Here is an 18262-nt window from a genome sequence, read left to right on the forward strand (position 1 = left end):
CTTGAAACAAACACAAGTTCTTCTCTTTTTTCCAACATTTTATTTGGAAAGGAAGGATGAGACCCATCCATCCTGCTTCTCAATATTTTTTTCTCCCATTTTCATACTTCTTTATTTTAAACCCTATCTCTAGGGTTTAATCAATTTTCCAGAACACTTAGAATATTTTTTTTTGAAGGCATGGATGGGGGGGGGTGTTAAAAAACGTATGAAAACACACACACAAATCTAACTTCCTAGTCATACATAGAATGATTTAGCATACTTCAAAACATAACCCTTTTAAATGTAGCTGACTGTTACATGTAGGTGTCATTTGATCATGTTCTTACACATACTTAGTAAATCCCTGCCCCAAATGTCAAGTTTGGATAAAAATGTTAACATTTCTTCACAATGTGCCTTTTTCATAGACCAAAAGGCATTTAAATAAATATCTAGAACATGTAAGCTCTTTTTACACCCACGATCCGGTTGTATCAATAGTTGAAACTGAGATCATACTTGAAAAAAGATCCAAGATGTTTTCTAAGTATATGTTTTACCATATAAAATATATTTCTGTATCTTAATCTCACTTTGAAATATTTTAAACCCTTAGCTGTATTAACCAAACATCCAATGATATAAAAATACTTTTTAATATTATCACAGTTTATTTCAACATCATTATTACTTGTAAGAAAAGCAGATTCCGGACACAATGAGACATATAAAATAAATTTATCTCTTTGATTTTTGTAAAACAATCATGCATATATCATTCATAATTTTTTTTTTACATTGTGAACAAGGGAAATAACTCTGTGGGAAGACCAATTATTTTCACAGACATACATATACATATATCAATGTGATTAAAATCAGATCCTGGATCCGCTCCTTTGTTTTTTCATCGTTGCTACACAAGGTAGCGACAATAAAAAAACAAAGGAGCGGATCAAGGATCTGGTTTTAATCAGATTGGTACATATATTAAACACATTTACTCTGCTTGAATTAAAATCAACAGAGTTCAAAACAAGACCTTTCCCATGTTCCAAAATTAAATTTATAACATAGAATGCACAACAAATCTAAGGTTAAGGGAGTTCAATAAAAAGCAATATAAGCCACAATTCAAACTTCATAAATCTTGAAATTTGAAACTTTCATGTTAAAACATTTTTTGTGTAAAATTGCAGTTCATTATAACAGTATTTCAATGACAGTAAAAGAAAATATAATAATCTTCTATTATCCATACATGTATTTACATTAGAAAGTCTTTTTAAGAAATTCTAATTGAAAAAAATTACATCTTTTATCCTTAAAAAAAATTGATTTCTACACAAAATCATTACAATTGATATAAACATTGCAAGCTTCATACAGTTTTAAAATAAGCCATTATACTTATATACAACAAAATACTTAGTATTCATTGTCAACCACTTCTAAAATTGGATCAGTATGTATCATTTCAATAACATTTCAACCAGAGAATAAAATCATTCAAAATTGATCACCATTATTTTGGGCTCATTACATTTGCTTCTGTGAGTATCTGTTTCATTCAGCAACTGTTCTTTATTTTCTGTGTAAAAAATGCAAGGTCTCAACTCCAATCTTAAGGTAGTGCTGATATGCTGTCATCTTTTATAAATGCATGATCTGGATATGAAAAAAAAAATCAAACATCAATACAAAGATTATACATGTACATACTGCAGATTCCTTATTTTTTGTGAGTACTTATTATTGCAAAATAGCTCTTAAAACCATTAAATTGCAGGAATATATATTTGTGAATGGTCGGTTGATAAGGAAAATGTGCATGGGTTTCAGTACCATAAAAATGAAAGTGAAACATTTTATTTTGCAAGTGATGCTACAGGCAAAATTGCAATAATAAATTCCTTGCGTTTAATAAGGAATTTCCAGCATATCACATCATTCTGTTGTTGTATACATAAAATTTAATAACTTTTAATATAATCGCACAATAAATTGTGTAAAATGTACTCAGATTTATAATTGACTATAAGCTTATATGGACCATGATGCTTCTCTGAGACATGTCAATTGAAAGTAAAATACAACCATATTTTCTTTTAACATGTTAAACATTCTACACAGGAAAAGTGTGACTAATCCCTAGGTGAGGGTCATTCAAAAAAGAAGTCACAATATTAAGTCAGATTATATTTCTGTGTAAAAAAAAATATGCAGCCAGTGTCAAATCAGTATATAAGGGTGATTGATTGATTGATTGTATACTGTTTAATGTCCCTCTCCAGAATATTTCACTGATATGGAGACATCACCAATGCCGGTGAAGGGCTGCAAATTTAGGCCTATGCCCGGCACTTACGGCCTTAGAGCAGGGAGGGATCTTTATTGTGCCACACCTGCTGTGACACGGGGTCTGGGTTTATACGGTCTCATCCGAAGGACCGCCCCATTAGTCGCCTTTTACGACAAGCAAGGGGCCCGGGTACTGAGGACCTATTCTAACTCAGATCTCCACGGAGTAGTATATCGGGGTGGATACAGGAATTTTTTGTGCATTAATTTGTGCCATAACTTGTCAGTTATTCCAGATTTTAATTCAAAAACACTCATGTATCCACTCCTTTTAATGTGCAGATCTGAATCTGCCAATAGACTGCAAAGTGCAAAGTTTTGCATGAACATGAGATTGTCATTTAGTCTAGATATAACCATTCTCCTGAAAATATTTTGCCTTCAATTGGTTTGGGACAAATATGGATGTACCTAACAAGAATCAGTTTTCAGAAGTACAATGTACATGTATTTGTAATAGGGCTGGGTATTGGCCCGAGATTTCGTATTGCGATATATTGCGATATTTTTAACTGTATTGCGATATGTAATTGCAATATTTTCAATGTAATAAAAATGGCACTTTCTTACTATATTTACCTTAATTTACATGCAGAATGTACATAACTATGATAATTTACCAACACGGAAAAAAAATCTTGTTGATTTCATTTAAGTTTTGCTCTTAAATGTTTCCACAAAACAACTTTTGTCTTACTGTCTGGCTTAATAACAAGCTATCGCAAGTCTTTTTTATATTTAATCATTTTAATGACAAAATTCCTTATCCTATAAGCATATTGCCAATATATCGATATTTCTAAATCGTATTGCGATACGATATTTTTTGTCATTGTATTGCAATATATTGAAATATTGATATTATTGCCCAGTCCTAATTTGTAAGTTCTGGATATTAGGAGTTGTTCAAATTTGTTAATAGTAATATCAAATGCATCATTCTTGAAGAAAATTGCTGATCTCAATCAAAACCTAAATGTTCTTTGAAAAGCTATCTTCCCATTTGAGATACAAATTCCAACATGCAATTTAAAAATACTGAACATCTTCCCCAATGTGACATGTACATTTTCATATGTTCATTTTTGAATTAAATAAATAAGAAAAAAATGAAGCATTCTGTCGATTTATCTTATCATTACATACAATCAGCCTCATAAAAAGATTTTAAAATTTCTTTGTGGACAAAGGGCATATTTTAAATACGTACATGTCAGTTAATGAATGCATGTGTTGAATTTTTCTTAATATACACTGTAATATGCAATATCATACCAAATTTTTGCATGCATGTTCAAAATCAACAACATTACCGTGATAACCCTGTCCAACATGTTCCATTTCAATGCCAGGTTCCTTTTCCTCATTCTTCCAGAGTTTTAAGAAGTTTCAAAAGCCATGTCCACAAAGGTTTTATACTTAACCTTCTTTGTCAAAAGCACCTATAAATAGAGTGAAATATTAAGGCATTTGAAATAGTGTGTATTATAATGTTAGTTTCCATTCTTTGATGTCAAGGAAGTTAAGAAGGTCATGTATAATAAATTAATCAATGAATACAGAATATTGTCTTCAGTACTGAATTTTGTATTTGCCTGAATTAAAAAGCCATGAAGTAACAGAAAGCACTTACAGCTAAAAAATTCATCTGTGTTTTGAGAATTTTGAGATGCACATTAGATACACCAATTTATTACATTTTATACAGTGAAATACTGTAATTTATTCATTAAATAAAATGATATTCTTTCACAGAGTGACAATAAATACCAGAAGTGCGAGAAAACTCCAGATTTTCCTTTCCATTACAAGGAATGATGTAAAAAATATTCCTTGGCCTGTTATAAGATTGAGGAATAAGGAATGTTGTAAAAAAAAAATATGCCTTGGCCTGTTATAAGACTGAGAACAAGTTAATAAACCATTCTGACAGAGATAAAGACTGCGAACATTCCCCAAATATGTTAATTGCTGAAATTTATGTTTACAATGTTTTTCACTTTAAGCTGACGTATCGACCGCTCATCTATGACATCATGTAGCCGGGGTATGACTACATTACAAAAAAGAGGTAGACAAAGGGAAAATCAAAGAAAATGTAATAAACAGAAAATTCAATGTTTCTTATTTGAATAATATGGAATTTATTTCACTAATGAGACAAAATATCCTGTCCCACACATGAAATAATTTCCATAATCAACTACAAAACATTGAATATACTCAATATACATGTGCACACTTAACTGTTCTTAACAAGAGGCCCATGGGCCAAATCGCTCACCTGTAGCTTTGACCATGCTGTTCTTTACCACATTCCCCCACTGTACATGCAGTAATACATATTGTGACCCAACCCTACTACATGGGTCATAATTTGGAAAATTTAAAATCTACACTACCCATGGATGCTTCCACATAAGTTTCAGCTTTTCTGGCCCAGTAGTTCCTGTGAAGAAGGTTTTTAAAGTATTTTCCTATATCTTTCAATTTAAAACTTGTGTTCCTTATTGTGGCCTCGCCCAATCCCAGGAGGTCATGATTTGAACAATTTACAATCTACACTACCCTAGGACAATGTAGGATGCTTCCATATAAGTTTCAGCTTTTCTGGCCCAGTGGTTCTTAATTGAGAAAGTTTTTTTCCTACATATTTCTATGTAAAATTTTGATTCCCTATTGTGGCCCAGTCCTACCCCGGGGCTCATGATTTGAACAATTTACAATATACACTACCCTAGGATGCTTCCACATAAATTTCAGTTTTTCTGGGCCAGACAACAGGTGATAAGAGAAACTCACTTGAGTTTTTTTTCCTCAGGTGAGCTAAATTCTTTATCTCTTTTGTAGCCCTACCTTTTGGGGCTTTGTACCCAATCCTCCAGGGCAATGATAACAATTAAATCTATATATGCTACATGTTTACATGTCAAGACAACATTCATGTCTGGACTATCCTTAAGAAGGAGGCATTGCATTTTCTTTAAACCTTTTTTCTTTTAACCTTTATCATGTTTATTCCCTTGTTCAAGAATACTTTGTGCCAAATTGGTTGAAAGTGGCCCAGTGGAGAATGTGAAAGTTGATATACAAAGATGACAACAAGGGCAACAATACTCACAATAAGTACACGAATATACAACAGACAAATTTTGATCAGAAACTCCCTTGAGCCTCTGGCCCTAGGGACTTACAACTTTGACAAATCCTGCATTGTGTGTATTTTGAAATAGCCTCTGTACATGTTTTTATGTCTCAGTGGACAGTTTCTGGAAGTTCTTGAACAGATTTTCTTATTTGTTTGTGATCCTGACTTCATCCTGTAGATGATAGATTGTCCAAATCTCTGTACCACCACTGTGTTTCAATTTATTAGGGGTATGACGGGCGATTGGCGGACTTAGAATATTGATATAAGAGACCTGAAAGTTAAGGCTCAGTGTTAAAAGTTAATCAACATGAAGGCAAAAGTTGTACAACATTATATATAAATTTGCATATGAAAAGTCAATTGTTAGATGCCAAAAGTAAATTTATTTGGTGTAGATGTTATTCATCATTTTCAAAGGTTAAATCTTTAAAATTTGTCTCTAAGTGAATTTGTCCCTCCAGTATAAGGCAATAACTTTAAAAAACTAATATAAGCAAAGATTACAAAACAAATTTTGCAAAATTAAATTGTACGTGTATATAAATGGGATTTGAACATGTTAAATTAGTAATCAGTTGGCCATAATATTGTGCTATTCAGTGCTTTGCAAAAGATTATTTTTCCTCTAATTTATCACTGTTTATTAAATGTTCATTATGATAACTACATGCAAGTACATACTGTGGTTTCATTAATATTCGTGGGTATCAATTTTCGTGGATTTAGTAAAATTCACAGTTTCGTGGATACGTAAATTCGTGGATAATGGCCCTAACAGAAAAATAAAGTCTATCTTTTCATTTTTTCTTTCGTCGTTATGCTTTAGCGGGAACATTGTGCCATTTACAATATAAGGGTACGTAGATATCTTTAAAGAAAATTACTAACAGGAGAAAACTCTTTAATTATTTATTTATCTCCATTGGCTTTTCAAAAGTCGGAACCTTCAATGGTGAATTATTCCATTAATTCGCAAGTGTGGAATACGAACAAAAATTATGATCGCAAGTGTGGAATACGGACGGTAATTAAGTTGCAACAGGATATTAAAAGTAACAACAATTAAGTATTATTTCAATTCACAAAATGACGTTAGTTACTCATTTTCACATGCACGGCGTGTTTCGGGGCTTGACAGAGACTTCCAGACCCCTTGTTTGAAGATCTCGGAACAAACACATTCAGGTGCGATCATGCGCGATGGGTACAACATCCGCTTAAACAAGTAATATGAACGACAATGATTCAGCCATGAATGTTAAATTGCAGCATACATGTATACCCATTACCTCATGTATAACAAAAATATGTTTCTAATCAAACAGATCACAAATTAAAATAGCATTAAATTGTGTTGATAATTTGTATGAATTTAGCATGTTTTAACGGCAGAGAGTAATAAATTATTTCTTTCAAATTTTTTTATGTAACGGTAATTTGTTGTTTTCACTGTACAGGTGATAATTGGGGTTTGGACACTTAATTAAATTGTTTGAGAAAACAATTTGTAACGGAAATATACAATTAAGGGAAGGAGACAGGGCGTCCCGAAGGGACCCTGAGCTCGTAAAACGCCGAGTTCCCAGACATTCCGAGTGGGTATGTCACGTGATATACTCATAGTATATATAAGGCGTCGAGACTCGATAAAGTCAGTTTCTGCTACAGTTGCTGATAGAGTGCCAGCCGAGAAGTGCGGTATTATCAAAGAGATAGACAACAGCGGTAAGTCTGTTCATAAGTCATTATTGCTTTGCGATGTGCAGAACAGTTTTTACCTGATATATGTAACAGTCTACGTGAGCGTTGCATAAACGGTCTTTTTGTGTTAATCTAGGGGAACCTGTCGCTTCTGGGAGAAGCGACGTGCTGGCGCGTTGGTTGTTTCTTTGGGGCGCTTCTGGAAGTCGCTTCAGAGATAGAAGCCCAACTGATTAAGAGGCGGTTTAATTGATTATTTCTTTTATTTGTGTGCTAGGGAAGCACCCGATATCTGTATATTTTGCATATGTAAATAAGTTTTAGTCAACAATCAAATTCCTCAGCAAGGTATCTGAGGGGGCCCTAGACCCAGAGAAAAATCATATATTATATGTGTTAGGCAAACACGTTACAGAAAATGGCGCCCAACGTCGGGACTTGATTTGGTTGCTTGATTGAATTTAAAAAATAAAAAGAAGTAAATTTCATATATTCTTATGTTTCTTTATTTGTAAAGTTTCGTTGCTTTAAAAAAAAATGTCGAGCTTAGACGAAGAAATAGCTAGGTTGGAAGCCGAAATAACACGGTTGGGAAGGAAGACGCTCGAGCATTCTGAATTATCCTCGGACAATCATGGTCAGAGAACGTCTACTCCAGCTAGTATAAGAACAACCACGGCCCGTAGAAGCGACTCTGGAATAATGACTCAAAGTCCTATAGAAGATGTTAACCAAGCTTCGGCCAGAATCCAGAGTGAAGTTCTCCGTGAAACACCAAGAATTGACAATTTAGAACAAGAGCCCATTTTAAGAAGCGACACACCTATCGTTGCCAGAGAGGATGAACCAGGTGTAACTGTCAGACTACGGCGCTTTCTTGAAAATACCAAGACTGACGAAGCAAAACCAAAGGAACTGAATTCTGTAAAGAAGCCATCTAATTATATTAAACCAGCTACGTATGACGGGATTGGGTCGTGGCTTGATTATAAATCACACTTTGAGGCGTGCTCTTCATTGAATGGTTGGAGTGCTAAAGAAAAAGGTCTTTATTTAGCGGTCTCTCTGAGGGGACAAGCACAGGGAGTGCTTGGGAATTTGAGTAGAGATGATGGAAGGAACTATGATGAACTGATTAAGGCGCTTGAAGATCGTTTTGCCCCTGCAAACCAGACAGAACTATACAGAGTTCAACTACGAGAACGAAGACAGAAAGCGACCGAGACGCTCCCAGAATTAGGACAGTCAATTCGGAGGCTAACACATCTTGCCTATCCTACAGCACCAAACGACGTTCAGGAGACTTTATCTAAGGAACAGTTTATCGATGCTTTGGTTGATGCAGACATGCGTCTTAGAATTAAACAAGCTAGACCCCAGAGTTTGAACGACGCTATAAGGCTAGCGGTTGAATTAGAAGCCTTTGTCAGAGCCGACTCCAGAAGATCGGAATACAAGTCACACTTGCGTGTAGTTACAGAAACTGATCACGATAATGCTCAGTTCAAATCCCAGATAAATACCGACGAGCTGACCAAAACTCTTAGAGATTTGCAAAGTTCTGTTATGGAACTTAAGACAGAAATGCGTGAAATGAAGAGTAAGTCACTTAGCTCAATGAACTGGACGGATCGCAATAACAAGAAGCCACGGCAACCCCCAAGAACAATAAAGTGCTACAATTGTCGTAAAGAAGGACACATAAGCAAACATTGTCCTTCGAAGCAGCTAAACGAAACAACAAAGAAGTTTGGCAAAAACTCTAAAGCACCGGGTCATGGTTCTGGTTCTGCTAAGACAGTTAGACCACAACGTAAGCTGCAGCCAATTGCTTACAATAGACCCAGTGAGGCTGGAATGTATCTCTCAGCTAAAATAGAAGATGTAGACACAAAAATGTTGATCGATACAGGAGCAACCGTTACGCTCATTGCAAAGAATGTCTTCGGTGAAATACAAAAGGTTCATCAAAATCTTGTTTTGGATAATATGCACCAAGACATAATGTCTGCTGAAGGTAGGCCTCTAAAACTTTTTGGCAAAGCTACCTTAAATTTAACCATTGGTTCGAGTAACTTTGTGAGAACAGTGGTGGTCGCTGATATAACAGTTGATGGAATCCTGGGTCTGGATTTCATGAATGAGCAAAATTGCACGTTGGACGTCCCAAAGAAAGTAATTTCAATAAATGGTGAACATTATTCTTTATTACTTCAAGGTATGCTAGGATGTTATCGGGTGGTGGCTTCAGAGTCATTCACTATTCCGCCAAGAAGTGAGATGATTACACGCTGTGATGTATGCATACCAGAGGGCAAGAACCTTCCTAGTGGATATGGTATTGTAGAGCCAAGGAATTGTTTGATAGATTCAAATAAAGGTTTAGTTGGCAGAACTCTGGTGAGCAATCATAATAAGGTTCCAATACGAGTCATGAATCTTTCGACCGATGCACAGACGATTTACAAGGGAACTAATATGGGACAGCTTAGCCCAGTGGTAAAGATATTAGAAGGAGAAAATAAAGATAACAGTTTTAAGAAACCTTTTTCAAGAGAGCTGCAGGTCTTAAGTGAAAAGTCGAAAACGTGCTTAAACCAAAAACAAAAGACTGAAGTAGATAAACTGTTATCAAGATATGCTTTTCTGTTTGCTGGTTCAGATGATGGACTTGGCAGAACAAATGTTGTCAAGCATTGTATCGACACGGGAGACGCACGCCCAATAAAACAGCCACCAAGACGATTACCAGTACACATGAGAGAAGAAGCAGATAGGTTGGTGGACGATATGCTTGAGAGAAATGTAATTGAACCTTCGTCTAGTCCGTGGGCCTCGGGTATCGTTTTAGTTAAGAAGAAGGATGGATCAACTCGATTTTGTATCGATTATAGGCGATTAAACGCGGTTACTTTGAAAGATGCTTACCCTCTTCCGAGAATCGACGACATGTTAGATAGTCTAAGTGGTGCTTCGTGGTTCTCTACTCTCGACTTGGCTATGGGATACTGGCAGGTGGAAATGGAGTCCAGTGACAAAATAAAGACTGCTTTTGCCACAAGAAAAGGATTATATCAATTTAAAGTGATGCCCTTCGGCTTGTGCAATGCCGGAGCGACATTTGAGAGATTGATGGAGACAGTCCTTGCAGGGTTGAATTGGGAAATATGTTTGATTTACTTGGACGATATCATCGTCATTAGTAACACATTTGAGGGCATGGTGGAGAACCTGAGCAAAGTGTTCGACCGATTGGCAAATGCAGGGTTGAAACTGAAGACCAAGAAGTGTTCCTTGTTTTGCAAGTCGGTAGAATATCTCGGACACATAATTTCCGAGAAGGGTATTACTACGGATCCAAAGAAGATTGAGGCGATTAAGGAAATGACAGTGCCAGCCAATGTGAGTGAGCTACGTTCATTCCTGGGTATATGTAGCTACTACAGGAAGTTTGTGAAAGACTTTGCGAGCATAGCAAAACCCCTTCACAAACAGACAGAGAAAAGCAAATCCTTCGTTTGGAGTGAGGATTGCCAAAGTGCTTTCGAAAAGTTAAAAGCTACACTGACAAGTGCCCCCATCCTTGCTCATCCTGACTTTAGTAAACCGTTCGTATTGGACACAGACGCAAGTAACTTTGCGATGGGAGCAGTATTATCACAAGTGCACGATGGTAAAGAACGTGTGATTGCCTACGCCAGCAAGACTTTTACAAAGTCTGAAAGGCAATACTGCGTGACGAGAAAAGAGTTGTTGGCAGCAGTGTATTTTACCAAGTATTTTAAGCATTACCTCTACGGACGTAAATTTATTTTGCGCACGGACCACAGCTCGCTGAAATGGTTGACCAACTTTAAAAATCCAGAGGGTCAGCTTGCTCGCTGGCTTGAAGAGCTGTCCACGTATGACATAGAGATCCAACATCGACCAGGCAAGTTACACCAAAACGCTGACGCACTTAGTCGTCTTCCGTGTAAGCAATGTGGATTCCAAGTAGGCTGGGATAAGGAAAAAGAGGATCCCAAAGTAAGAACTGCAACAGTCGACGCCCCAGTTATTCAAGAATCTTATCTTCATAGGGTCCAAAGAGAAGATAAAGAAATTGTTCTTGTAAAACGTTGGATGGATCAGGAAAAGAAACCATCATTTAGAGAAGTTGCCAGTCAAAGTGCATTTCTACGTTCTCTATGGTCACAGCTAAGTTTACTTACCATTCAGGACAATTTACTTTATCGAAAGACCATAGACCAAGAGACAAAGACGGAAAAGCTCCAGATAATTGTGCCTATGTCTGAGAGAAGGCATATTCTAAAGGAATACCACGACAAACGTACTGCAGGTCACCTAGGTATAAACAAGACCATCGCTAAGATAAGAAGTCAATTTTATTGGCCAGGGCTTAACAAAGATGTTCGTCGGTATATAAATGGATGTGACATCTGTGCCAGAAGAAAGCCATCATTTACTAGCCAGAAAGCGCCGATGCAAATTGTTCAGAATGGATTCCCCATGGATAGAATAGCAACAGATATTATGGGGGAACTGCCATTGACAGAATCTGGAAACAGATACATACTGGTAGTTTCAGATTATTTTACTCGCTGGACTGAATGTTTTCCGATGCCAAATATGGAATCGAAAACTGTGGCAAAGATTCTGGTTGAACAGGTCATCACTAGATTCGGAGTACCCTATACAATACACTCAGATCAAGGCCGTCAATACGAGAGTGATTTGTTCCATTCGGTTTGCGAGCTATTGCAAATTGAAAAGACTCGCACTACACCCTACCATCCGCAGTCGGATGGTATGGTGGAAAGGTTTAATCGAACTCTAGAAGCCATGTTAAGTTCCTGCGTGAACAAAAATCATACAGATTGGGACGAACAGTTGCCGTATGTCATGATGGCATATAGGTCAGCGGAGCATGACACCACTGGCTTCTCTCCAAACTACCTTATGCTTGGTAGAGAAGCGACAACGCCTCTAGACCTCGTATACGAAATGGAAGTACAGCGAAAGCCAATTCCACAGAATAGATGGGCCTGGTTGCTTCAAGAGAGACTGGAGGAAGCACACCGTATTGTGAGAGAAAATACTAGAGGGGAAATGATGCGTCAAAAACGCTACCATGACAAGAAGTTACGATGGCAGAGATTCTCCCCTCGAGACCACGTTTACGTATTCTTTCCTCGCAGACGTATGGGTACTTCGCCGAAGTTAACAAGCTTTTGGCAAGGACCTTTCGAAGTCCTAGAAAAATATTCAGAATTTACGTACAAAGTATCTTGTGGAAGTAAAGGGTCGCCACAAGTGATACATGTAGACAGAATGAGATTGGTTAAACCTCAGATTCTGTCTGGTGAGGTAGAACTAAGTGATTCTGGTGATGTCGACCAGAATGAAAGTATCACGTTACAACAAGATGAGTCTGAAGAGTTAGGCATTGATAGAGAGGGTGTTAATGATCCTGTGATCGATCAGAAGCCCCAAAGATCTAGTAGAAGCAGACGGACTCCTGCTTATTTATCAGATTATGTAGTAGATCTTTGCTAGACAGGTTATTTATGTTGCTTTAATATTTTTATATTAAAGATGACAAAGATTCAAGAGAATTTGAATGAGCTTTAACCCATTTTTTTTTTGTTTGTTGTAGATTACAGATATGCCTAATATAAAGTTTACCAAAGCTAAACAGCCTGACTGTCCTTTTTGTGACAAAGCCATTGATGAGCCATGGCAGGACCACGTTATTTTATGCTCAGGACAGAGATTTAAATGTGTAACTTGTGGAGCCAGGTTCAAGAAGAACAGCTACCTTGTGAAACACATGAAAGTTCATAACGGTTCAGCAACTGTTCCACCCCCTGCTAAGAAGCAAAAGCCGAGCACGATTACAAAAGCAGCTGATGTTGTAGTTTGTGAAGATATTCCAGCAGCGAATCCTGGTAGTGACCATATGGAGAAGGAGTCTAACCAGAGTGATTGGGAATGTCAGGATCCTGGAGAATTGTTAGATGTGTTGGGTCCATGTAGCTCTAGTGATGAAGAAGACTCTAGGGAAACTGAAGAAATAGAGAAGGCACCTGAGGACCTAGAGATAGGACGAATCATTCGGAAGAGAACTCAGCCAGTTCTCTATACAGGTTCCCAGATGAAGAGCAAAGAGATTCATCAGTCAGAACCGGTGGTGCATGAATTGGAGAAGTCTGCAAAGAAATCCACCGTGAACGCGACTACACAGACCGAGCCAACCCTTTATGTGTACTCCACTAAAACCATAACCACCAAGTGGGAGAATGGGGTTAAGATCAAAGTCGTTGAAAGAAAGAAGAGCTATAATATGAGTTAGACAATCGATAGACTCACGAATTGTTAAGTGACTGGTTATTGATGTAATATATGTATATACAGTTTACCTTGTCAAAGGAATTGACAGTATTTGAATCATTGTAAATAAGAAAAATTGTCTATTATATGCCTCTTTGTTTTATTTTCCTGTGCAAGCGAGGACGCTTGAATCTGAGGCGTGGGTAATGTAACGGAAATATACAATTAAGGGAAGGAGACAGGGCGTCCCGAAGGGACCCTGAGCTCGTAAAACGCCGAGTTCCCAGACATTCCGAGTGGGTATGTCACGTGATATACTCATAGTATATATAAGGCGTCGAGACTCGATAAAGTCAGTTTCTGCTACAGTTGCTGATAGAGTGCCAGCCGAGAAGTGCGGTATTATCAAAGAGATAGACAACAGCGGTAAGTCTGTTCATAAGTCATTATTGCTTTGCGATGTGCAGAACAGTTTTTACCTGATATATGTAACAGTCTACGTGAGCGTTGCATAAACGGTCTTTTTGTGTTAATCTAGGGGAACCTGTCGCTTCTGGGAGAAGCGACGTGCTGGCGCGTTGGTTGTTTCTTTGGGGCGCTTCTGGAAGTCGCTTCAGAGATAGAAGCCCAACTGATTAAGAGGCGGTTTAATTGATTATTTCTTTTATTTGTGTGCTAGGGAAGCACCCGATATCTGTATATTTTGCATATGTAAATAAGTTTTAGTCAACAATCAAATTCCTCAGCAAGGTATCTGAGGGGGCCCTAGACCCAGAGAAAAATCATATATTATATGTGTTAGGCAAACACGTTACAAATTTCACACATTTACGCCTGATTATCATCCTATGGCTTTGGGGGGTATATCGCTGATTGGTGTATGCACTGCGTTGACGGATCTACGTGTTGTTTGTTTATCTCCGTGCAGAACGTTTTATTAAAAAAAAATTCAGATAAAATTAAAATTATTTCCTCATTTTTTAAATTAAAATTATTTTAAAAAAGGAAAAGTAGGTCTTAAAAGTCGATCTGTTCAGGAAAAAACGGGTAGGGCTATTTAATATATATTAACGAAAGTCGGAATGGGCTTTTAAAAGGTTTATCGTAAATCAAAATGTAGGCACCAAACTTCGTTGAACATTTGATTTCGTGGATCAACTCAACAACGAAATCCACGAAAATTGGTGCTCCACGAATATTGATGAAACCACAGTACATTTATTTATCACAAAAATTATAAAACATGTACACAGATTCAGGTTGGGAGGTGGGGGTTTTGACACTAGCTCCAACTAAAACAAACATGATAGATATGATGCATATAGTTTTCATTGTTGTACACTCGACGTACACTGACCTCAGTTTATACAGTCTCATCCGAAGGACCATCTCCAAGTCCCACAGTGGGATTTGAACATGTGATTAAGGATTGACTCCTTACCTAGCAACTCAAGAGCAGACACTCAAACCACTGTGTCAAGCAGGGATTTGAGGCAAAAAAATGCAATGAAGCTACCCCTAATGACACCTAAAAACTAAAATTATGCCTGAAGCAGAATTATGCCTACTTGAAAGTCCTTATTATCAAATTATACTACATGTACTTTGTGACTTAAAATGCTGTACAGCCAAGAAAAGTAACTGAAAGTTGATTTACACATTGTAAATCAAATTGATATACATATTGTAAATCATATTGATTTACAATTGATTAACAATATGTAAATCTTAAAATGCTGACTGACATTTTTCATACAGTTGTTAGCCATTATTTATATACTGAATTGACGATGGATTTTTCCATTATTTCACGATCATGACAAGGAGCTTACAGTGGGTGTGACCTGTCAGCAGGGGATGCTCACTCCTCCATGGCACCTGATTCCACCTCTGATGTTTCGGAGGTCTGTGTTTGCTTTGCTCCTATTTTGTATTGTTTTATGGACTTTGAGATTGAAAATTGTTCGTTATCTCCATATCCTATGTTTAAGATGAAGATAAATTACAGCCTTTTTTTTCATCATGTCTTTAAGAGATATTATATTTTGATAATGATCAATCATTTTAGTCATTAACATCTAAAATATTATAAAATTATTTGAGAATTTATTAAAGCAATTATATTTTCTGCATAAGGGACACTGACACAATTAATTAAACCATCATGAGTGTGAAACAATTATGTTTTTTAGAATTTGACAGACTTTTTGAAACACTCCAGGCATGATAATGAATCAATCAAATTACTTACTAGTACTGTCCATGTGCTCAGTACCCAGTACTTTACAGTTTAAGTGTCTGTATGTCATCTAAGACTGGGATCAAGGAAACTAAATAATCTTAAAGTAATATTTGGTGGCAGTATTTTTTCTATAAAAAATATGTTAGGGGGCACTTTGACTAAAATCAGGGGACACTTTGACAGGGACGTTTTTATTAGGGGGCGCTTGGACTGGTTCCTGCTGCACTCCATCCCCCCTTTTGATTTGCAAAATAAGAGAGAGAAAGAAAGACCCACATTTCTACACTGTATTTTCTTCTTATTATAGAAAAATGTTCAATGAAAGGCTTATATTGTAATATATAAAGAAATTTGGTTGTGATAACAAAATGAAACCCTACTTCTTTACGAAATCTTTACATAATAAGATTTACAGGTTCAGATAAAAAAAATTCAGGTAATCTATAGATACGAATATTTTTTTTCATAGGTAGATCAACCTACCATTTTTAAAACCACACTGCACCCTGTATCCTATTGAGTTATTTAGCTACATGTACATGTTAATGTAAAACATAAGTTATATAAACATGATAAACTCTTTTGCTCTTCACTCCCCCCCTTGAAAAATTTCTAGATCCGCGCCTGAATAATAATCACCAACTGATCACTTGAGGGTTGTTTACATTGTTATTTACCATTTCTAATCTTTTGAATGTCACATTTACTCTATATTCTTTTAATTAAGCACTTCTTCACACGTTTATTACATGTATATTGCATGTAAGTAACTGAGAAATTGTGTATCTGCTATTGTAAGAAGTAAAACAGCTGTAAAACGGACTATAACATTTTCTGCGCATTGAATCATTTTCACTTCTTTTAACACTGGGGTAAAATATTTCACAACACCAAGAACAACATAAATAATTTAGTATAATAATTTAAAAACATTGACAAGCCCTATATATTTTATAGCACCAAAAGGTTTTTATTTTTCCAACCACGTGGAGGCATGTAAACAAAGGAAGATAACTCTAAATGCACCTGATTTAATGTTTCTCGTTTCATGTGTTTGAGGTGATAGAATTCGAGAAATGAAGACTAGTTGAATCAAATTTTATGTGCAAAAAATGTTCAAGTGAATGAAGGCAAATAAAATGAGCTTTACTTACATTAAATGCATAAATCCCAAAACACACATCTACTTCCTGTCTAAATCTTACAGGAACTGGTGCAGATCTCGCACGGTCTCGAGGCTGGTCTCGTTAAAGGTCAAATCGACCACTCGGATGTTACGCTACACTTAACAGCGATAAACATCCGAACACATTAGTAGGGGTGAATGAAATCCAAGTTGGCCCTGACACTACACAAGATATAAATAGAAAAGGGACAGGGGTTTAAATGACCACTGTGATGTCATACATCTATAAATAACTCAATGAACACAGATTGATGTAAATAATTCCATGTGGATTTATTCAATAAATGAAAAGAAATAAACATGATAATTCAACTGAATTAATTTAATCCTGAAATATAATAATTAATATAAGATATAAATCACCCTATCACATAACAACGAAAAATGACGTTATTACATTTTGCGTTAATCTCGACGCAAAATGTAATTACATGTATCTTAAAATCGTGTTATTACATTTTGCGTTATTACATTTTGTGTTGATCTCGACGCAAAATGTAATAACGCAAAATGTAATAATCTAGGCTTATTACATTTCGCGTTGTAACACCGCACACTTATCACAGTATAGTGTAAACAGGGAAGTCTGCACACTTACATGCACTTACACAGATTTGTTGAGTTTTATCTCTAAATACGATCTCAATTAATTGGCAGTAAAAACATTATATAACCTAAGTACCATATAAAATACTAAGTGATTATTTATTAACAAACTAATTAAAACACTAATCAAGCTTTCAGTTAACCAGTCTTTAGTAACCTAACTAAAGTAACATACAATGATTTTAGTTGACAACTTTAATTCAAATTCAACACTAATTAAGTATTTATTTTCGATGCATACAATAAGTAATTAATAAGGACAAGGGCGATAACTTTCGCTAAATGAAAATATATAAAAAACAGCTTTCCGCTTCAATATCTTGTTAAACATTTAAAACATCCTGTTTTAATTATAATATTCTATTATATATTAATGTTAAATATAAACGTGCGACGACTTCAAACTGTAATATCAAATAACCGACCGCCTCCTTACTTTCGATATTTTCAAATTTTGCTTTGTCAATCTCTATAAAAACAAGATGTGTTTGTAAAACACTGATGCCCCCGTATGGCAACATAGCAAAGATTAAGCATTTCGTAAATGAAAATTTAATTAAATGGTACCAAAAGTAGGGTATACTCACTAGAAAACAATTTTGAAATTTGAAAGTAAGCTAATGTTCAAGTTTTTTAATAATTACAAAAATCTTCAAGGTCAAGGTCAAAAGTTTAATGTAATTAGAAATAGTTCTGTAGA

At 36.0% G+C, this 18262-nt stretch overlaps 1 protein-coding gene and 1 long non-coding RNA gene across 5 annotated transcripts; one reads left to right on the forward strand and one right to left on the reverse strand.

The window, feature by feature from the left end:
- Nucleotides 1–1109: 1109 nt before the first annotated feature.
- Nucleotides 1110–17063, reverse strand: LOC134249829 (uncharacterized). 4 transcript variants are annotated; one of them, XR_009988366.1, is made up of 5 exons: nucleotides 16925–17063; nucleotides 15361–15508; nucleotides 5541–5768; nucleotides 3660–3788; nucleotides 1110–1653 (listed from the first exon to the last, which is right to left on the reverse strand). It is a non-coding gene; the product is annotated as an uncharacterized LOC134249829 (long non-coding RNA). The 4 variants fall into 4 exon arrangements; XR_009988364.1 differs by lacking the exon at nucleotides 15361–15508 and having other exon boundaries at nucleotides 1115–1653; nucleotides 16921–17061; XR_009988363.1 differs by lacking the exon at nucleotides 15361–15508 and having other exon boundaries at nucleotides 1115–1653; nucleotides 16925–17060.
- LOC134249760 (uncharacterized) lies at nucleotides 12864–13550 on the forward strand. Its single transcript, XM_062732108.1, has one exon. It carries the CDS (start codon nucleotides 12864–12866, stop codon nucleotides 13548–13550), a length of 687 nt encoding a protein of 228 aa, XP_062588092.1.
- Nucleotides 17064–18262: the final 1199 nt, after the last annotated feature.

The sequence above is a fragment of the Saccostrea cucullata genome, unplaced genomic scaffold, assembly GCF_032062105.1.
Source record: "Saccostrea cucullata isolate Sc308-1 unplaced genomic scaffold, CSIRO_AGI_Scuc_v1 ctg4187, whole genome shotgun sequence".
NCBI classification, from domain to species: domain Eukaryota; kingdom Metazoa; phylum Mollusca; class Bivalvia; order Ostreida; family Ostreidae; genus Saccostrea; species Saccostrea cuccullata.